This window comes from Nelumbo lutea, chromosome 5 (assembly GCF_056320005.1).
Source record: "Nelumbo lutea isolate HS-2025 chromosome 5, American lotus-T2T, whole genome shotgun sequence".
In the NCBI taxonomy this organism is placed as follows: Eukaryota; Viridiplantae; Streptophyta; class Magnoliopsida; order Proteales; family Nelumbonaceae; genus Nelumbo; species Nelumbo lutea.
The window spans coordinates 29,107,489-29,130,580 of record NC_142688.1 but is presented as its reverse complement, the minus strand read 5'-3'; the positions used below and the strand labels follow the sequence as shown (position 1 = coordinate 29,130,580).

General features: G+C 48.0%; 1 protein-coding gene across 1 annotated transcript in view; it reads right to left on the bottom strand.

Annotated features, from left to right (window-relative positions):
* EMB2765 (P-loop containing nucleoside triphosphate hydrolases superfamily protein) overlaps window positions 1-10,374 on the bottom strand; it is a 50,851-nt gene extending 40,477 nt beyond the window's left edge. The window contains exons 1-2 of the mRNA XM_088947386.1: window positions 9,640-10,374; window positions 9,404-9,496 (exon numbers count right to left, since the gene is read on the bottom strand). Coding sequence (XP_088803512.1) covers window positions 9,404-9,496; window positions 9,640-10,044 — 498 coding nt within the window. The 5' untranslated portion in view covers window positions 10,045-10,374. The remainder of the gene's footprint in view (window positions 1-9,403; window positions 9,497-9,639) is intronic.
* Between the last annotated feature and the right edge of the window lie 12,718 nt (window positions 10,375-23,092).

Sequence of the window (23,092 nt, the reverse complement as noted above, 5' to 3'; positions counted from 1 at the left end):
GAATGTGAGGGCTCCCCAGCGGACCGAACAGCAACCCATGAAACAAATTGGGGATTCTCAGAAGCCCATTCAGTCCATGCCCACTGTGCCCTTCAAGCACCTCTCATGGGCTGAGATGTAGGCCCGACGCGAGAAGGGCCTCTGCTACAATTGTGATGACAAGTTTGGACTGGGCCATAAGTGTCGAGTCCAGTGAGTGTTTCTCCTTCAGACAGAGGAAGAACCGGAAGAAAACGTAGAAGACTGTGAACTGATCTCAGTTGAACCAGAATCGGGGGGAGCCGAGATCTCCTTACACGCCCTCATGGGCCTCAACCCTCTTCAGTCCATGCAAGTAGAAGGAAGGTTGGTGGGCCGATCTGTTATGATCTTCATTGACAGTGGCTCAACCCTGAATTTCATCACTTGCCGATTAGCAAGGCAACTAGGTATGTCTATACAACCCACTCCACTCTTTTCAATCTATGTGGCTAATGGAAGTCAGTTGACATGTGATGGTGTGTGCAAGAAGGAAAGGATCCTTATACAAGGCCACTATTTCGTGGTGGATCTCCACCCATTGGATTTCTCAGGGGCTGATATTATTCTGGGAATTCATTGGTTATGTGGCCTAGGGCCGGCACTGTGTGATTGGGCCAAAATGACAATGAACTTTTATCAAGATGGTCAAACTTGCCATCTCCAAGGGGTGCGACCTCCAAGTCCCCAAGGTGATACTGTAACTTCCATATTACAGGCCTCCAAGGATACTGGACAGCCCTTATTTATGCACTTAGGCATGCAGCCCACAGCTCCAACTTTAAACAATCAAGGCTGTGACCAACCCACGGAAGAGGCACTATGATCGATACTCGATCAGTTTGTTGATGTGTTCAAGGAACCAAGCCAATTACCTCCACCCCGGGCCCATGACCATCAGATACCCCTCTTACCAAATTCTAAACCGGCCAATGTGAGGCCATATAGATACCCCTATTTCCAGAAGCTAGAAATTGAGAAGGCGGTAAAAGAGCTAATGAACAAAGGGCATATACAAACCAGCACCAGCCCATTTTCTTCCCCTGTACTCCTAGTAAAAAAAAAGGATGGTAGTTGGCAGTTTTGTGTAGATTACCAGGCCCTGAATCAGATTACAGTGAAGGACAAGTTCCCGATACCCCTCATTGATGAACTGCTGGATGAGTTAGGAGAAGCACAGGTGTTCTCCAAACTAGATCTGCGATCTGGGTACCATCAGATCCGGGTTCAACAGGCTGACATCCACAAGACCGCTTTCCGAACCCATGATGGCCATTATGAGTTCCTGGTTATGCCGTTTGGGCTCACCAACGCCCCCTCCACCTTCCAGGCCTTTCTTAAGGCAATTTGTTTTAGTATTCTTCGATGACATTCTGGTTTACAGGAACATCAATTACATGCCAAAATGACCAAGTGTTCTTTTGGACAAAAACAGATACAATACTTAGGCCATGTGGTTGCAGCAGGGCGGGTCATGGCAGACCCAGAAAAGATAGAGGCCATCCAAAAATGGCCCAAGCCCACTACTATTAAGGCTCTCAGGGGTTTCCTTGGGCTTACAAGGTATTATAGGCATTTCATCAAAGGGTATGGGCTCATGGCCTCCCCTCTAACGCGCCTGTTGAAGAAGGATTCTTTCAAATGGGCTGATGAAGCCCAACGGGCCTTTGAAGACTTGAAGACAGCAGTTTCGAGCCCTCCAGTCCTTATTCTTCCAGATTTCACTCAACCCTTTGAGATTGAGTGTGATGCCTCAGGTGCAGGGGTGGGGGCCGTCCTGATGCAGAAGGGACAACCCATTGCTTACTTCAGCAAGGCCTTATCAGTCGCCCACCAAAACCAGTCCACTTATGTCAAGGAGATGATGGCAGTGGTAGTGGCAATCCATAAATGGCGAACATAACTATTGGGACGCCAATTTATCATAAGGTCAGACCAACGAAGTCTGAAATATATAACAGAGCAAAGAGTGCACACTCCAGAGCAGCAAAAGTGGCTGAGTTAACTGATGGGCTTCAACTACCGAATAGAGTATAAACCTAGGCCTGCTAACAGGGTAGTCGATGCCTTATCACGGGTAGAAGAGCTGGCCCAACTAACCTACTCTCAGCCCAGTTTTCCCTTGTTTGAAACCATAAGGCAAGAAGCAAGGACTAATCCACAGCTGCAGGACATTAGGGAAAACTGAACTATTGAAGTTGTTTCATGATTCCTCCTTGGGAGGACATTCAGGAGTGCTAAGGACTCTAAGGAGGCTCAGCAGCCACAACCATTGGGTAGGTATGCGCAAGGATGTGTTACACTATGTATCTGAATGCCAGACCTGTCAACGGCAGAAATACTCCTCACGGTCTCTCGCGGGCCTCCTACAGCCCCTCAAGATTCCAGAGCAAGTATGGGAAGACCTCTCCATGGACTTCATCACCGGATTTCCCCGTTCTTTAGGGAAGGAAGTTATCATGGTAGTAGTTGACCGTCTCACCAAGTATAGCCATTTCTCTGCCCTGCCTCACCCTTATACCGTAGCAATGGTGGCCATACGGGGACGTCGCCAAATTGCATGGGACACCAAGATCCATTGTATCAGACCGTGACCCTACCTTCCTAAGTTCATTCTGGAAGAAATACTTCCGATTGCAAGGAACCCAACTACACCCATCCACAAGTTACCACCCCCAGACGAATGGACAAACTAAAGTTCTTAATCGGTGCTTAGAAGCCTACTTGAGGTGCTTCATAGGAGAGAAGCCCAAACAGTGGGCTCACTGGCTTCCGTGGGCAGAATACTAGTACAACACAACTTATCAGTCAGCAGCAGGAATGACACTCTTCAAGGCTCTATATTGTCACAGGTGACTCCTTCGTCGCGCCATCAAGCACATACAGTGAGCCATCCGAGTGCCAACCGCGTGCCTTCATGGTGTCAACATGTGTGTCATGGGTGGGCTTTGCTTGTGTTTTGTAAGGGAGACCGCCAATGGCGTTATTGTAATTACTTAGTATGCTTTTCCATCATTTTGATGTCTCCTATTGTCACTCCCCCAAAAGCTTAACGTATTCTTTGAGGGGAGGTAGGTAGTTGAGTGAGTTCATGAGCGTGTAAAGGTTAAGCACGAGATCCCCTCGACACGGTACTGTGTGCTTGTGCTTACCACTGATTAATGCAATACAAATAGCCTTTTGCTAATTCATGTGCCATCTTGTTGCCTTTGTGTTTGTGTTTGCTTTGTTTCGTAGGCTTACTCACCCATTTCGAGTGCCGCACGGGGCCCCAACGACTACCCCGTGACAGTTGGTATCAGAGCAGGTTGCTCCTCAACGCTCGTGACCCTTACATAGCAACACTAGTGGTGGCGCAATGAAGCACAACAAGGAACTCACCGACAGTATTAGGCATGGCCTTGCCCATGCAAGGGAGACTGATGAGTCTCTGGACGATGAAGCCGCTGCAGAGAAGGCCCCAAAGGGTTGCACATCCAAGACAAGCAAGCCTGACAAGTCAGCTGATATGCTTGCAGACTTCGACACATGCATCCTTCGCTGTGAAGTGACTGTTGGGGAGATGTGTGACCGTGTAGAAGAAATCCACCTGAATGTGGAAACAATTGAAAGCTCCATGGTGGAGCTAGAAGCCCGTTTAAATAGCATTATGAATGAGGTCCAAGACGTCCTGCATAGAACCCTAAAGGAAGTCCTCGGAACAAAATCTCGACAAGAAGGGAGCTCATCTCGATCCGACATCCAAGACCAGGTGGATGAGATGAAAGCTGAATGGATGGCCATGAAAGTAGCCATGGCCTCTCCTTCCGACATCCAGACTCAAGTGGATGAACTAAGAGGAGACATGTCCTCCACAACGTTGACCCCCGCTCGTGTGAAGATTCGGGAGCCCACACCTTATGCCGGCTCCCGAGATGCTAGGGAACTTGACAACTTCTTGTGGCAGATGGAACAATATTTCCATGCCGCTGGCATTGGTGATGACCTAACACAAATTCGTACAGTGATCATGTATTTGACTGACATTGCTATGCTATGGTGGCGCAGGCGATGCCAAGACATTGAACGGGGTACGTGCACCATTGAGACATGGGCTGATTTCAAACGAGAGCTAAAGCGGCAATTCTACCCGGAGAACGTGGAGTACTTGGTGCGGAAGAAGTTGAAAGCACTGCAACATGGGGACTCACTCCACGATTACGTTAAAGAGTTTTCAGCCCTTACCTTGGAGATCACGGACATGTCCGACAAGGATTTACTGTTCAACTTCATGGATGGACTGAAGCCATGGGCCGAGCTAGAACTCCAACGCCGCAACGTACAGGACCTCGCCACAGCAATGGCAGTGGCGGAGCAACTCAATGAGACCGGCTTGTCAGATGAAGAAGCTCCTAAGCCAGAAAGCCCGCGTTCCCCTAATTTGAGTGGGGGAGAAAGTCGCTCACGCCCTCCGTACGACAACTCCAGTTTCAACAAGCCAGCAAGACAAGACTACGGAAAGAAGCCACAAGGAGAGCAAGCCCTCAGCACCATTACATGCCCATGACCACTGGGTCCCCAATTTCTTGCTTCCTTTGTGAGGGAAATCACTTGGTTCGCAACTGCCCAACCAAGAAGAAGGTCAATGCCCTTGTTGCCAAACTCAGTGATGACGAGCAAAGTGATGAGACAAAGTCTGTGCATGCGCCAAGAGTGGGTGCCCTTCAACTCTTCAATGGCATGGTGAAGAAAGAGGCCAATCATGGAAGGCCAAAGAGAGCCCAAAGGGGGCTGAAGTATGTAGACATCCTCCTCGGCGGGAAGCCGACTCAAGCCCTTGTTGATACAGGGGTCTCCCACAACTTCATTTCAGTTGCCGAGGCCAAGCGACTCAAGCTGAACACCGTGAAAGAGACAGGGTGGATCAAGGCCGTGAACTCCGGGGCAAAGGCGATTGAAGGCACGGCTCGTGGTGTTGACCTCCAAGTTGGGCCGTGGACAGACAAGATTAATCTTTCAGTTGTACCCCTGGATGACTTCCGAGTTGTCTTGGGAATGAACTTCATGAGACAAGCAGAAGCCGCGCTCCTGCCTCACATCAACTCTCTGTGCATCTTGGACGAGCGCTGCCCTTGTATGATTCCTGTCTCACCAGCCTTGCAGACACTTGGGAAGCAGCTTTCAGCCTTGCAGTTGCACCAAGAAGACAGCTCTGCGGCAACAAGGAAGAACCCCTGTCAAGTACCTCACACGACACTAGAACTGGTTGGGAAGTCGTCACCAGGAGGAAGTCACCCCCCAGACAATTCCATTTTCAGCGCCAACACCAATGCCAGCACCCAAGTCAACACCAGCAGCAGCATCAGCTTCAACGCCAACCACATCAGCAGAAATCGACTTCGCAGCAGAAGCCGCAAGTGCCCGCAACTGGTGGGCCCAACAGAAGAAGACCCAAGGCCGTATCAAACCTTGCTCACATCTACTACCACAACCACCGGGGAGAGCGAGTGCCACCCAAGCCATCTAGAGACCACCTTCACATCATCCCTAAAGCTAGTTCCCGTAGTAGCCCTGGGAGTTACCCTTGGGGAAAAATGCATGGGAGTCCACACCTTAATAATCCAAAACACCATTTTGATACTTACCTGGCACAAACCTACCCCTTAACCAAACAGAACCAGCCACTAACATACCTTGAGGCTGCCAGGAAAGGACTTAGCCATGGGAAACCCCAACAGAATGAGCCAACCCGACCATGCCACCAAAATATGCACCTCGGCCTTGGACGACAGCCGGTTCAGGGAGTAGCAAAAGAACCCTCCTTCCGCAACAATGACTCTAAGGGAGTAGACGAAGCCGATCTCCGAGGACGTAGATCGAATTGAGTGGGGGAGAATGTCACAGGTGACTCCTTCGTCGCGCCATCAAGCACATACAATGAGCCATCCGAGTGCCAACCGTGTGCCTTCATGGTGTCAACATGTGTCATGGGTGGGCTTTGCTTGTGTTTTGTAAGGGAGACCGCCAATGGCGTTATTGTAATTACTTAGTATGCTTTTCCATCATTTTGATGTCTCCTATTGTCACTCCCCCAAAAGCTTAACGTACTCTTTGAGGGGAGGTAGGTAGTTGAGTGAGTTCATGAGCGTGTAAAGGTTAAGCACGAGATCCCCTCGACACTGTACTGTGTGCTTGTGCTTACCACTGATTAATGCAATACAAATAGCCTTTTGCTAATTCGTGTGCCATCTTGTTGCCTTTGTGTTTGTGTTTGCTTTGTTTCGTAGGCTTACTCGCCCATTTCGAGTGCCGCACGGGGCCCCAACGACTACCCCCGTGACAATATGGCAGAGAACCTCCTCCCATATATTACCTTAAGAATTTGGGTCGGCTAAGATGGCAGAAGTAGAGACTCGCCTACTGGCTAGAGATGAGATCCTTAGACTGCTCAAGGTCAACTTGACTAAAGCCCAGCAAAAGATGAAGGCCTACTATGACTCTCACCACCGCCCACTAGAGTTTCAGGTAGGTGATTTTGTCTACCTTAAGCTCCAACCTTACCGCCAGGTCCCAGTGATGAGACGGGCTTGGCACAAGCTAGCTCCCAGATATTATGGGCCCTATAAGGTGCTGGAGAGAGTGAGCCTTGTTGCTTACAGATTGGACCTCCCTGCTACCTCGAAGCTACACCCGGTGTTTCACATTTCATTTCTCAGGAAAGCTGTGGGGAATCATACCCCTATCTCACCAAACTTACCCCAATTTACAGATGAAGAGGACATTTACACGGAGCCTGTCAAGATTGTGGATTTCCGATGGGTTCGGCGAGGAGGGCAGGTGGTGCCAGAAGCCAAGGTTGAATGGGTCGGTCTGCCTCCAGAAGAGACCACATGGGAACCTTGTCTAAGGTTGAATGAGAGGTTTCCCAACCTAGACCTTGAGGGCAAGGTCAATGCTAGGGGGGAGGAACTGTTGAGACCCAAAAACCCCCTCCAGAACCCACTAGGGGAGTGGAGCAAGCCGTCACCTATCAGCCATTCACAAGAAGACAGAGGAGCCAGGCGGCAGAGCCCCAGAATTAGTTACACTCAGAGTTGGTTACTCTGCCACCTGAAGATTTTCCACCCATGTTATCTGCCAGAGTTAGTTATTCAGAAATCAGAGAATATTCCCTATGATATTACACCTGTAGGCCAGCTATATAAGGCCATCATCACATAATGAAAGCAATGAATGATTCTCCCTTTAATTTTCCTCTCCCTGATTCCAGTTTCTTCCTTCCCTCCCTTCTCTCTTTTCTCTCCATCTTCTGTTTCAGGAGGTCAAGGCTAATGGTGAGTATTGCTCTCACTTACTTTTAACCTGTCCTTTTTCTGCTGCTATTTGGGTTTGGATCTTTGCTTTGTTCAGTTGCAAATGGAATATGACCACAGCCATAGATCAGATTTTTGATTCTTCCTTCTTTGTGTGGCCCACAAAAACTTGTAAAACAATGTGGAGCATTAGAGCTGCTGCTCTGTGGACAATTTGGGAAAAAAGAAATGCGAGGATATTCCAAGAAAAGGAGAGAAATGTGCAGAATGTGAAGGATTGCATTTTGACCAGGGCAATCCACTGGCTGAGATCATCAAATTCCTTCAAATTATATTCTTTTGATGACATGTGGAGGAACTGGAGGGCTGTGGCTGGTAGCAGTGACAGAAAGAACAGGGTACCAGCTGTATGGGTACCCCCTTCAGAAGACTGGACAAAGCTGAATTTTTATGGTAGCAGTCAAGGAAATCCGGGGCCTTCAAGGATTGGTGGGGTGCTGAGAGACAAAGATAGTAACATATTAGCTTTGTTCTCAGGCTCTGTGGGTATAGGAGACTCTATCAGAGCTGAGCTCCTAGCGGCAATACAAGGCATTCAGGTTGTGGATCAGTTAAGAGTTCAAAATTTTGATTATTGAAGGAGACTCCAAAGTTGTTGTGGGTTCGCTAAAAAATCCAGATTCAGTGATCTGATGCTACAGGGGTATTATGAGGAAAGCTAAATGGTTCTCAAGGAACATGAATGTTATTTTTCAGTGGGTGGGTAGAACAGCTAACACCATAGCGGATGGGTTAGCTAAACAAGGGGTATCAAGGGAACAGTTTTTCTGGGCAGCTTTGTAAAGTTTTTGTTACTAGTCTGAGGTAGTACATTGTTGCTATTGTGGAGAGGTACCAGCTTGTGCCCCTCCTTTGGGAAGGCTGTATTGTAATATCTTATTGATTTTATTGAATAAAATTCAATCATTTATCAAAAAAATATATTCTTCCCCACCCAAGAAAAACAACCCCAATATCTTACTAACTTCCATTCTCTCTTTACCACAGTTTCCAGATCAATTATTCCCTCAACATGATGGTTTTCATCTAAAACTACCTCCTCCCTTTGGTCATTCTCTTATTCATTTTCACCAACACCCTCATCACTTTCTTCCAGAAGCATCATTCTATATTCATTCTATTTGACCTTTTTTTCTCCAATGACCAACTTCCCTCCTTCCTCACAATTTCCAACCTTCCACGCTTCTAGGCACTGGCAAGTATCGCTTACCTCAACAAATATGTCCTCATGCTACTTATATTGAAACAAATTGATTCTAAGGCATATCTCAAATAAGCCTAAGTTTGCATTTAAAGAATTAAAATGACCTCAACTATCCTCATTAATTAATACTATATCATCTGGAAAAGAATATACACAATCGCACTTTCTCTTGCAAATACCTAGTTAACATCAAAAAAAAGCTAACCCAGTTCATGAGATTTAGCTAAATTTCTATGGTTATGATTTATGAATCAATGGCATAAAGAAGTCAGCATTTTCATATATTTTTGCTTCCTTTCCTGAATTGAGGAAAAACCCAACAAGGAAGCTGTGGAATCATGCAGCAAGTAAACTGCTTATTCAACTAAAAGGACAGAAAGGAGCACAACATGAAACTGAACTAGGATGTAATGTCAAAACAAATGCCAGCGGTATTAGTCATTAAGTCTCACTTATGGGCAATGGGAGCATAATTAAGAAGAGCCCAATGCATTTTCTTGTGGGAATGGACAAGGACACCAATAATATAAAACTAAATAAATAACAAGGCAAAAGACGCCTCGGAAAAAAAAGCAAACAAAAAAAATAAATAAAAGTTAACTCCTTTAGGACTAGAGCTCAATCAGAACCAACAACCCAATAGCAGTACAAATTCTTGGCAATCCTCTAAGTTTGGCCTCAAATTTTGTTATATTTAAAGCTCATACCACGCAATTGCTAATTTATACAAGCGGTATGACCCAAGTAATGAAAAGCAACAAAAACAAGTTTGAACTACTCAAAATGAAAAAGAAAAAAAAAAAAAAAAGAATCTCGAGGCGATAGAAACCTGTTCCTTAAGGCGAAGAACTCTCTCCAAGAATCCTTTGAACACATCCTTCCTATCGTAGAAGCACGTCCATGCCGCAATATTCTCCCGGAACTGCCAATTCAAAACCACAGAATACAGTTCATATGAAGAAGTTAATAAACCTGAAAATCGAGCATTTCGTTTTTTTTTTCGTTAATAAACCTGAAAAAAATATAGCCAATAAAAGAAAACGAGTGATTGAAACAAGAACAAACCTTTTCATTGATCATGAGGATCATAGACATGACATGTTCGAATGTGGCAGTCTCCGGGTCGAAATTAGGCCAGAGGTAGTTCTCCAAATACTGACTGACCTCCAGAATCATGACTCTCTGCAATGAAACCGGCTTGCGACCCCCTTTCACGAGGAGCTCCGTCTCGTAAATCTCTTTCACCAAATTCGGATTAAATGGCGCTCGCTGTGAAGGATCAGTCGTTTTGGCCCAATTCGCTGCGGCAATCTTCGTTAACCTGTCGCGTTGGATTTCCTCCAGCGTAATCGAATTCGACAAATTCATTCCGGGCTTCTGCTCCGGTGGCCTGTCCGGTATCTCTACCGGATACTCTGCCACTCTGTGCCGCTTGAAATCATAAGTTCCTGTTCCGTACACCTTGGTCATTTTCCTTTGGTCGGGTGGTAACTAGTAAGATGTGTTAGTTCGTTCTTCCGCGTTTCCAAATCTTCTTTTGCCGATTTTAGGGTTCCTGCGCTTCCAGATAGATTCTCGTTTTCCAGGATGCAGTATTCCTTCCTGCCCACTTGCCCATCTCTCGTTTACAGTAGAGAAACCTCTGGTAAACCCTACAAGTAAGAGTTCGAACACCCTCCCCACTGACCCCGAATCCCCTCCATACGAATAAACGATCGGGTCTCAGGTGACGAATGAACCGAACCAGGGCCTTGAGGGCCCTGTTCGTTTTTCGGTAAGTTATTTATCCCGTAAACGCACTTACCCAGGAAAGATTTATCGGGGTAAGTGCGTTTATCTATATTCTTTTATTTTTCATGTAAATAAGTTAAATTTTATTTATAAAAATTTATTATTATAAAATACATATTGAAAACTTTCTCTCAAGATGGAAAAATTATTCATCCACCTACAAGGTGGGATAAATGATATCATTAAAATAAAATTTCTCTTATTCCTATATATAAATCTGAAAAAAGAACATAAAATTTTTTGTCATTTTGAAAACTGAAATAAAAATTGATGGAGGTAGATTTGGTTCAACCCTTTGGCTGTGCGACACGTGGAAGAAGACAAGATGACCTGGCAAGAACGCCAGCTCGGCACGATGACTTAACACGGTCATATCCCGAAGAAAAGCCCGAACTCCCGAGCTCCTCAAAGAGAGGCCCGAACTCCCGAGCTCCTCAAAGAGAGGCCCGAGCTCCGGAGCTCCCCAAAAGGAAACCTGAGCTCTCCCTAAAGGATCCTAAGGCTAACAGCGAAGCCCGCGAGGGGCAAGGCCGGGCCAGCCCACCTCGATCCAGTTCGGATCATGTGCCAGCACTTCGGGACAGTAGGCTCTGCTCATCCGAGCTCAAGACTTCACCTCGCGCACCACTCCGGCACCTCGGCTCTAGGCCGTGCGACTATGAAACCATATCTGACATCCGTACTCTGAGGCAGCACGCCTGACTAATCTAGGTCTAACAGACAACAATCATGTCGTAACGGCCACCATCTCAGTCATGGCAGAGACGACCCTGACAGAGAAGACAGTGACAGTTATGACTGCCCCCCCCACAGAGGCGATTATGCCTGACTTAGCAGGAATTTGGGAGTAAGTGCACCAGGTGGCTATAAGAGGCCTTCCTCCCCCAAGAGAAAGAGGTATGTGATATTTTGTGTTTTCTGGTCTCGAAATCCATTATTTCCCTTGCCTTCTCTAGAGCACTAACTTGAGCTTTGGAGTGTTTCAACCGGGTTCCTCCCCGGAAATCCCCTGCTTCTCCCTCGTTTCAGGCACTTTCAGCTTCGTCAGAGGCGAGGTAACTGGCAACTAGGTCCGACCGGATTGCTCATTATCATTTGGCGTCGTCTGTGGGAAGACTTCAAAAAGCCTCCCCTAACCTCTAACTCTCTCTCTCTCAAATAAACCTTAGCTTCCATGGCTTCCTCCGGCAGCAACAAGCACAACGCCGACTTGAGTGTTGTAGGGGAACACCCTCAGCCCGCCACTGTATGCATCGGACAGTTCATTGTCCCCCTCTCGACGGATGAAATCCCTAGCCTCATAGCACCGAGCACGGTGGCACCTGTGAATGTTCCCCTTCCCCTCCCTATCGAGACAACCTTCACCGAACCGACCATTGTCCCTCTGGCGACCAGCCAGAACCAACTTGATGACTTGATGCAGTGCGTGCGGGCACTGCAAGCCCAAATGCAGTAGTTCTAACAACATCAACTCCATCAGCAGCAAGTACTACACCACATTTCTCAGTGTCACTACCAACAGCAGTTCCCCCAACTGCCTCTAACCAACCGCAGCTCCCACCTCAACACCCTGCTGCCAAGCCGGTCAAGCCCTCCCCTCAGGGCAGGCGCCTTCATTGAGGGGAAGCTTCCCAACTTTAGAACTCCTTCAGGAGCCAGGCCTCATCCCCGGGCAGGAGGGAAAAACTATACCCCCGCCTCGCAGCTCGCCGGCGGATCAGGAACCTCCTTGCCGATCAAGTCAGTACCTCGGCACTCTAAGTTTGAGCTCCTGCTCGCAGAGAACCAATTCGGCGTCTTGGCCACAGACAACCAACAGTCCGGGCCCATCGAGCTCAACAACACCGAGGCAAGAAACACCAATACCATGCCTTCCAAGCAGTAGTAGAGACGCCGGCGAAGTCGCCGAACTACCACCCGCATCCTGCCCGAGCTCCGAGGTAAAGAATAAGCAAGCTCAAACGAGGTAAAAGTTGTCCATATTCTTTCAATCCCTTCCCCCCTGTCATCAGAACTCCTTGTGGTTCCCATGCCCAAAGATTTCAAACTCCCTCCTCTAGACAAGTATGATGGGTCCTTCGACCCCAATGACCATGTCAATGCCTTCCAGTCCCAAATGCACCTCGCAAGGGCCAGCGAGTCCTGCATGTGTGTGGCCTTCACTACCACCTTCAGGAGAGTGGCCCACACTTGGTATAGGAACCTAGCCCTCGGGTCGATAAGAAGCTGGACCCAGTTCGTGTAAGTCTTCACCGCGCACTTTGTTACCAGCAAGCGGTGCCCCCGAACCGAGGAGAGCTTCCTCGGAATAGTCCAAAGGTAAGGAGAGTCCATCCGGGGCTATGTCAAACGATTCAATGACACGTGCTTGCAGATACCACGCCTAGACCCCGTGGTACAGCTCGTGGCAGCCAAGAGGGGTGTGACACACAAGGAGTTCAAGTGGCACATGGTAGTCAATGAGCCCACGACCGTAGCTGAATTCCTCAAGCTCGCGGACAAATTCATAAGAACAGAGGAGGAGATCAACCAAAGGACTGAAAGCGAGATCGAAAAAATGAAGAGGGAAGGTGAACCCTCCAACCCAGATGACAGGAGAAAGAAAGACCCAACTCGGGGGACGAAGCCAAGCCAGCCGTTCCGAGCTCCCTTAGCAGGTCGGACGGACTACACGCCCTTAAACGCGAAGCGGGCCGAGATCTTAATGACGATCAAAGATGCCCCGTATGTGAAGTGGCCACCTCGTCTGAAGAGAAATCCGAACAAGAGGAATAAAAACTTGTATTGCAGTTTCCATAGAGATCACGGTCATAGCACCGAACATTGTAATAATCTCCGCGATGAGATAAAAGAACTTATCCGTCGCGGGTACCTAAAAAGTTTTGTATTGCATAATAATAATAACAATAACAGTAATAAGACAGGTCGGTAGGGAGAGCACAGCAGAGATGCTCTCGAGTCTAGCAGTCGGCCAGCCGAACCGCAAAAGTAGCCCCCATAGGAAAGACCAGTTCGGGGAACAATCCACGTGATCGTTAGAGGATCGATCGTAGTAGGGTGCACCTTGGTAGCAGCTCGGGCATTAACCCAGGAGGCCGCTAGAGAAGAACAAAATCCCCCAAAGCGGCCTAGGACGGAAGACCCCATATTCTTCACCGAAGATGATGCGCGCGGAGTTCACTACCCCCACGATGATGCACTTGTCATAAATGTGAAGATCAACGACTTCGAAGTCTGGCGCGTACTCGTTGACTCCGGCAATTCGGCAAACATCATTTTTAAAGCGGCCTTTGACAAACTCTAGATCCGAGAGAATGACTTGAAACCCGCGAACACCCCGCTGGTCGGTTTTAGCGGAGAAGAGGTTAGACCCCTGGGAAAGGTCACAATACCCATGGAAGTCGGCACGTGGCCTAGCACAGTAAGACTCAGTCACGATTTCTTGGTGGTCGTGACCCCCTCCCCCTACAATGCCATAGTAAGTTGGCCAATCACCCACACTTTAAAGCTCATGGTGTCTACTTACTATTTAGCCATGAAGTTCCCAACGGACTTCGGCATCGGGGTAGTGTAGGGCGACCAGCTCGAGTCCTACAAGTGCTACATCGCCGCCCTCAAGGGAAAGGCCAAGGTAATCGGCGACCTCGAACTGGAGCGACCGATGGAACAGAACGAGGAGCGAGCTGCACCAACAAAGGAAATTGTTCCCATCCCTGTCTCGGTAGAAGACCTTGCCAGATCACTTCAGGTCGGTGCGTCCCTGGAAGAACCCTTGCGATCTAAACTGGTCCGCTTCTTACTCAGTAACTTAGATGTTTTCACTTGGTCCATAGCAGAAATGCCCGGCATAGACCCTAAGCTCATAACTCACAAGCTCAATACTGACCCTATAGTTAGGCCCATTAGATGGAAGAAACGCAACTTAGCCCCAGAACGCTGGAGGGCGGTCGAGAAGCTTCTCGCAGCAGACTTCATAAGGGAAGCTCATTACCCGATCTGGGTAGCCAACCCCGTTCTGGTAAAAAAGGCGAACGGCAATTGGCGCATGTGCGTCGACTACACCGACCTGAACTGAGCTTGCCTGAAAGATTGCTTCCCCCTCCCCAGGATCGACCGCCTAGTGGACACGACCTCGGGACACGAGTTGCTAAGCTTCTGGGATGCCTACTTGGGCTACAACCAAATCAGGATGGATCCAACCGACGAGGAAAAAATCACCTTCATAACCGAGTTCGGCCTGTACTGCTACAAGGTTATGCCCTTTGAACTGAAAAATGCTGGGGAAACCTTTCAAAGGCTTGTGAATAAGCTGTTTCAACCCTTTAATTGGCATAAAGATAGAATGTTATGTAGACGACATGGTCGTCAAGACACAGTCTTCGCATGAATTAATACAAGATCTGGATTATGTATTTCAAGTTCTACGTCAATTTAACATGAAACTAAACCCAAATAACTGTGTCTTCAGTGTCACCTCGGGTAAGTTCCTAAGGTACATTGTCAACCAACGCGGTATTGAGGCCAACCCGAACAAAATAAAGGTCATCCTAGATATGAGACCACTCCGAAAAATGAGGCTAAATGGCAAAATAGCCACTCCGAAAAAATAAAGGTCATCCTAAATATGAGACCACTCCGAAAAATGAAAGAGATTCAAAGGCTAAATGGCAAAATAGCCGCTCTGAGTCGTTTCATGTCTAAATCAGTAGACCGTTGCCTGCCCTTCTTCAAGGAAATAAAAGGCAAAGGGTTCGAGTGGAACCCGGAATGCTAGCTCGCGTTTGACGAGCTCAGAAGATATCTCGCCAGTATCCCAGTATTGACCCGACCCGAAGAGGGCGATGTTTTAGAACTGTACCTCTCGGCAAGCGATGAAGTGGTCAGTTCAATGCTGATAAAGGAAGCAGATCGGGTCCAACGACCCATCTACTATGTTAGTAAAATATTCCAGGGATCAGAAACGAGATATTCAGAGATAGAAAAGCTAGCCTATGCGCTGGTCATTGCGGCCCACAAAATCCGCCCGTATTTCCAAGCCCATACAATCATCGTTCTCACCGACAAATACTTGAGGCAAGTATTACTCAGGCCCGAGGTCTCTGGTCGATTGACGAAGTGGGCCATCGAACTCAGTGAGTACGACCTCCAATACAAGCCACGAATCGCTATCAAAGCCCAAGCCTTGGCGGATTTTGTTGCAGAATGCATGTTCAACTCCAAGGTCCTTAGCCCGGTTGAGCAAGAGGCCCCCAGTTTGGGTGAGCTCGGTGCTCCCGGGCCGGTTGAGTTTGAGCCCCGTGAGGTCACACCCAGTTCGGTATCTCTCCTGGTTAGGCCGAGCATGAACTAGGATGAAGAGCCCTGGATCCTTAACGTAGATGGCTCCTCAAATCAGCAGGGCAGTGGAGCCGGTGTAGTTCTTCACGTTCTGAGTGGCACGAAACTGGAGTACGCGCTACGCTTCGAGTTTGCGGCATCCAACAATGAGGCGGAATATGTGGCGTTGATAGCCGGGCTAGCCCTGGCGAGAGAAGTAAAAGCAAAACACATAGTTATCTGCAGCAATTCACAGCTCGTGGTCAACCAAGTTACAGGCGAATACGAAGCCCGCGAGCCAGCTATGATCGCCTACCTGACAAAGGTAAAAGAAGCTCTGCTTAACTTCTAGTCACACTTCATCAAGCAAATCCCGAGGTCAGAGAACGCTGAGGTCGATGCCCTGTCCCGGCTAGCTAGCACCAGTGACAACACTATGAGAACTGTGTACATAGAGGATTTACCCTGGTCTAGCATTCTTGAGGAGGTAGAGGAGGTCGCTCCTGTCACCCAAGCAGAGTCGAGCTGGATCGATTCACTCGCGAGCTTCCTGTTACATGGAACCCTCTCCACAGACCGCAACGCCTCCAGAAGGGTAGAGCGCTAGGCAACTAAATATGTCATAATAGACAGACGGCTGTATCGGAGATCCAACACACTCCCCTACCTACGCTGCTTGTGGCCTCTCGAAGCCGAGCTTGTACTCCACGACATTCATGAAGGTCTATGTGGCGGACACCTGGGGGGCATGGCCCTCGCTCAAAAGGCATTGCGACAAGGGTACTACTGGCCAACAATGAAAGCAGACGTTGTTGAGCTGGTCAAGAAATGCGATAAGTGCCAGAAGCACGCCAATATTCACCATCTACATGCCGCCGACCTCAAGTATCTCACCAGCCCATGGCCCTTCGCACAGTGGGGCATTGATCTACTCGGATCATTCCCGCCAGCAATAGGTGTGAGAAAAGTTCCTAGTGGTGGCGATAGATTACTTCACGAAGTGGGTCAAAGCTGAACCTCTCATAACCATCACAACTCGAAACGTCCATAACTTCTTCTGGAAGAACATAGTGTGCCGCTTCGGGCTACCTCGGATACTGATCTCTGGTAATGGCAAGCAGTTCGAAGACATCAAATTCCAAGAATGGTGTCAAGACATGGGGATCCGGTAAAACTTCACGTCAGTCACGCACCCACAAGCAAATGGTCAGGCAGAAGTCACGAATAGAGCTATTCTTCATGGACTGAAGGCCAGGCTAGACCGAGCTAAAGGGTTATGGGCAGACGAGCTCCCTAGCATTCTATGGGCATACCAAACTACAGAGAAAACCGCCACCGTAGAAACCCCCTTCAACCTCACCTATGGCACAGAGGTAGTCATCCCAACCAAAGTCGAAATCCCCTTACTTCGGTTGGAAGCATACAACGACGAGCTACGTACCAACCTCGACCTGCTCGATGAGGTGAGGGACCTCGCATACATCAGGACCGTAGCATACCAGCAAATGGTAGCTCGGTACTACAACGCAAGAGTTAAGAAGTGAAAATTCCGCGTTGGCGACCTGGTTCTCTGCAAGGTCATGGTACCTGAGCCCGACGTCGGCAAACTCAAGCCGAATTGGGAAGGACCCTACCGAATAAAGAGAGCAATCGGAGGAGCGTACGAGCTCGAGACCCTGGAGGATAGGCAAATACCCCAAGCTTGGAACATCGTCAACCTAAGGCGATATTACCTATAAGTTGTCAAACTGAGCGAACTTTAAGCCGTTCCTGAGAGCCTAAGGGCCAGAATGCCGAAATAACGAAAACCTCAGCACCACAAGACCCGGCCACCTCTCCGGCATGGGCGAGAAACCTAGGAAAATATCCTGAGTTAAAGCGTCGAACTGAGGATGACATTGGGAACTCATCAGTGCAAGCTAAGTGTTAGCACCAAAGGAGCAGGCAACACGAATACCAAACCCAGGGTGTAAAGCTCACTCCAAGACAGGCAGAGAACAGATTGGGCATATAGCCTTACTATGTTAGCTCGCCTCAAAGAATCCCCCCCATCTCGGGGACCTAACTCTATGCAGTTCAACAACATAATCACTTCGGCAAAAAAGAAATAGCTATGCAACACTTAAACAAAAAAAAGGTATTTCATTACCAATATTTGCTTTACAATGTTCACAAGAAAAGAAAGAAGAAATGAGCTCACAGGCTCGATACATCACTTTGGGCTCGCAGGCCTGGTACACATCACTATGGGGCTACATCCCCTTTACCCTTAGAAGGGACCTCGACAGCACTCGGGGGATTGGCTTCGTCGTCAGAATCCGGATCTTCATTGGCCGTAGCAGCCATCTTCGGAGTAATGCGCGAAGTGGTGATGACACGAATATCAAGCTCGGGGTAGGCGTGCCTTATCATCCACCGACTCAGCTTGAAGCCCCTTCGGTATGAGCCCACCATCAGGTCGTCGAAGCACTCCGACACGATGTAATCATTGATGACCTTCACCTTTGTATCCTCAAGGGCCTGGAAGAATATCTCAAATTTCTCCTTGATATTGGCCTTGAGGTATTCCACCTTGTGCTCCAGAACACCCTTCGAAGTCGTGAGGTGCTTCACGACTAGCCTCAGAGCGCCGTTCTCCCTCTGGAGTCTCTCCAGTTCGCTCATCTGAACTGAAGCTTCACCTTCAAGGCGGTAGACTCGCTCCCAAATTGACCCCAGAGCCTCTTCGGCAGTTCGCGCCCGCTCCTGAGCCGACCCCAAAGCTTCTTCGGCAGCTTGTGCCCGCTTCAAGTTCCTCTCTGCCTGAATTATCAGGGCATGAATAGAGGAGCTCGCTTGCCAAGCAAAGAGTCAGTTCGACAAGAACATAAAAGAGAATGAAAAAAGCACAAAGGGAAGACTTCGACAATCTACCACCATGACGTGAGACACTGCACGTGCGCTGATATGGCTGAGAGGGAGCTCGGACCAAGCCACGACCTCGCTCGAGTACACGGCCTTTTGGCTCTTGCGAAGAGCGCAACTCGGAGTTAGCACACTACCAACCCCCTCCTGGCTCCCCGAGCTGGAGAAAACAGTCAGAGTTCGAGAGGCCTCCATAGTCTCAACCTCCCGAGCCTCTGCAGTGCCTGGCTCCGCTGCCATCTCGGTTTCCCTGGGAGAGTCCAGGTTGATGACTAGAGGCTAGCTTGGGTCTTCGGGCTCCATGGCCCGAGGAAACTCCACCGAGCTCGCTTGGTGACCTGCTTCCTTCTCTTCATTCCGGTGAGTAAGTTGGCACCGCGGGTCTTCTCTGCTTCCATAATACCTGCAAAAGGAGCTCAACATCAATACCAAAAAAAAAAAAAAAGAGAACTAAGTAAAGAAGCCTACCCGGACTCAGATCGGCCTGAATAAGCTTGGCCTCTGTGAGATATTCTTCGCACTCAAGCCCGACCTGGGCCCAGGATTGAAAGGTCTCCGCCATGTCTTTGTCTAACATGATGTCGGGATTAGGGGCGACCGCCCTCCAATGAGTTGGAAATGATCACCCCGTAACACTTCGGACCACGAAGTAGTCCCGCTTCCACGCCGGGACTTTGTTTGGGAGTTTGTGAAGGAGTTTGAACCCCGGGCGCGGTGACAGGTAGTAAGCCCGCCTGTGCTTGGGAAGGTAGCTCGCTTGTTTCTTAAGCATAAAAAGGGCAGAGAAAATTTCCAAGTTTAAGTGGATGACGAACTCGCAACAGAGGGATATGGTCCCGACAAGGTTGCGAATAGAGTTCGGGTGAAGTTGACCTACCGAGACACCGAAGTGGTTCAAGACTTTGATGATTAAAGGGTGAAGAGGAAGGCACAGCCCGGCAATGAGCTGCTCCTGGAAAACCACGATCTCATCTGGACCGTGCTCCCAAGAGAAGTTGCCCGAAGGTAAGCTATATGCATACTCCTCGGGCAGTTTGAAATAACGAACAAGAGATCGAAGTCTCTCAGACGTCATAGTAGAAGGTCCGAACGTGTCCGGCATCCGAACTTGACGCGAGGTGGACTCTAGGCTACCCGGGGTGACCCGGGTTGAAAGCCCTACCTCGGGCTCATCAAGAAGGCTGTCAAAGGAGTCAGCCCGGCCCAAGGTCTCTGCCTCAGTCTCTTCTACAAGGTTATCTAAACTAACCGAACTACTGGAACTAGACATCACAAAAGGTAAAGGAGAGGAAATTGAAAAGGCAAAGGGGACTCACCAAGGAAAACGCTATCGAACTAAGGAGAATGACACGAGCTGGGGGACTTTGGACGCGAGCTCAAGGAACGATCGTTGAAATTTGGCGAAGGAAAAGTGGCTAGGGACCCCACTACTTATAGCCGCTGTACCCGCGCATCAACAGTCGAGATCAAAGCCATCCAATGGCTCTCAGGAAAACCGGTTGCACGACCCCCGAGGTGAAATCAATTTAGCGCGAATTTTTGACGTATGATAGTTGATAAACCGTTTGACGTCCGCGCGTGAGCTGTATGCGACCCGATCTGACTCTGGTCGAGCCGCGTTAACCCTATTTGAGCCAAGAACATAAGCAGGACAGACTGGGGAATCTCCAAATTGGACTAAGCACACCACGGAGCAAATCCACTCGTCAGTTCATAAACTCCCCATGCCGGGTCAGGACCTCAGGCATGGAGAGTGGGGGGCAATTGATGGAGGTAGATTTGGCCCAACCCCTTGGCTGTGCGACATGTGGAAGAAGACAAGATGACCTGGTAGGAACGCCAACTCGGCACGATGACTTAGTACGGCCATATCCCGAAGAGAGGCCCAAACTCCCGAGCTCCTCGAAGAGAGGCCTGAACTCCCGAGCTCCTCAAAGAAAGGCCCGAGTTCCCGAGCTCCCCAAAAGGAAACCCGAGCTCTCCCTAAAGGATCCCGAGGCTAATAGTGAAGCCCATGAGGGCAAGGCCGGGGCCAGCCCACCTCGAGCCAGTTCGGATCATGTGCCAACACTTCGAGATAGTAGGCTTTGCTCATCCGAGCTCAAGACTTCACCTCGCGCAGCACTCCGACACCTTGGCTCCAGGTCGCGCGACTGTGAAACCATATCTGACATCCGTACTCTGAGGCAGCACGCCTGACTGATCTAGGTCTGACAGATGGCAATCACGTCGTAACGGCCACCTGGTACCGCCATCTCAGTCATGGCAGAGACTGCCCTGACAGAGAGGACAGTGGCCGTTATGCCTGCCCCCCCCACAGAGGCGGTTATGCTTGACTTAGCAAAAATTTGGGAGTAAGTGCACTAGGTGGCTATAAGAGGCCTTTCTCCCTTAAGAGAAAGAGGTATGTGATATTTTGTGCTTTTATGGTCTCAAAATCCATTATTTCCCTTGCCTTCTGTAGAGCACTAACTTGAGCTTCGGAGTGTTCCAACCGGGTTCCTCCCCGGAAATCCTTAGCTTCTCCCTTGTTTCAGGCACTTTCAACTCCATCAAAGGAGAGGTAACCGGCAGCTAGGTCCGATCGGATTGCACATTATCAAAAATTATTAGCATGATGGTTACGAATGACTCCGGATCTCCTGTTCACAAGAACCCTGCCCACACCTACTCACAATACATTACCCCCTATGAATTGGAAACTTCTCCTTGCATAATACTATACAGAGGGTGAGATATTCTCTATGTGTGATTGTGATAAATATGGGTTGGGTTCTCGTGGATAAGAGATCTGAAACCGTTAGGAACACATCCCTATCCACTCCACGACTCTACAGCCGCGCATTTGGATTATCTCCCGTCATTTATCATTTATGAGAGATGTTCGAAATACACGGCGATAGTGTCTTATTGGTAAGGATGTGAGAGGAGTGCGAATCAGTGAGTGAGAATGACGAGAATCCGGACTCCGGAGCAGGGGTTACCGTCATTGTCATTCGTCGCCACCACGTGTATTAACTATTAAGCATCACAAAAAGATCGTTTGAGGAATTGCAGTCCATTAATCCCTTTTTTAAAGACAGTTTGAGGGTATGACTCTATCACCTACTCAGAAGTCAGAACCAATTTAACTAATCTTGAAAATCAAATCAAAATGATAAAAGTTTCAATTCGTCTAGCCTTAGGCCATGGAAATGAATGTCAAATGAAACTCAACGTATGGCTCAATGGGCAATGAATACGGTGTCCTAATATAATCTTTTGTCCTTTTTCACAATATATATATATATATATATATATATATAAAATCTGTCCTTTAAATGCTCTATCAAATAAACGTCACCTTAACAAATATATTAAAGGGGTTTTTAAGATTTTTAGGGATGGACTGAATTTTGCGTGTTGATTGATGTCAAATTCAATGTGATTTATAGGGGGTTATTGGGGGCTGTAATTCAGATTTGAGGTGGATTGTAGTCCACTTATCCCTATATTTTAAATCAATCCAATAATCTAGCCCACCAAAGTCAATTCTTAATACTTATGAATTTGTCCAAATCATTTAAATAATGTATGAAATTCTTTAACAATCTAGACCGTCCAAATAAATCACCGCATGATCTATGCTATCAAAGTCGCCTCTTTGAAAGCGATGAATTAATCATGATTAATACGACAAAAAATTAATTCCCAATGAAAAGATGCCACATTGCCATGATTGAATTCATCAATTGCACCGTCAGCATGCCATTTAGGCTCAATTTGAAAAGAGTACAAATGCAAATATGTACAATATTACTACATACAAAATATTAAGGATTTGCACTCTAGATATTTGTATTTGTATTCCTTCCAAACTGAGCCATAAGTTTTAACGTGTGTGTCTTGGGTAGTAGACCTGTTCATAGGTCGGGCTCGGGTCGGGCTTTCACTCTATATTAACAGATTTTTCTAAGGTCCGAGCCCGAGCCCGGCCCTCATAAAAAGCTTGAAATTCGGGCCTGGGCCCGAGTCCAAAATTTAGCCCATGTTGTTACTACTGGTGAAGCGGCTGAATAGAGAGAGAGGGAGAGTGTGAGAGAGGAATTATAAAGGAAAAAAATAAAAAAATGTATATATATTAAATTATAAGTATATATATTTCAATAAATATTATATTATTTATATATTTTATAAAATATATAATATTGAGTCGGGCTCAGGCTGGGCTTTTTTGACAAATCCCGAGCCCGGCCCATAACACAGTTGGGCTTACTGTGTTAGGCCCGAGATCAGGCCCGCGGATCTAATTACATGACCAAGCCCGACCGAGGTGTGGGCCAGGGCTATTGGGCTACCCGGCCCATGAACAGGTCTTATTGGGCAGGCATTATATACATTTTTGTATATGGGAATGTGAATGACATTGTTATAATTACGAGTATCATTCTTCAACATTTTAGGGTCTATTTGCTTGGAGGGAATAGGACCCTGGAATCGGAATTAAATGGGTCATTTCGTGTTTCTA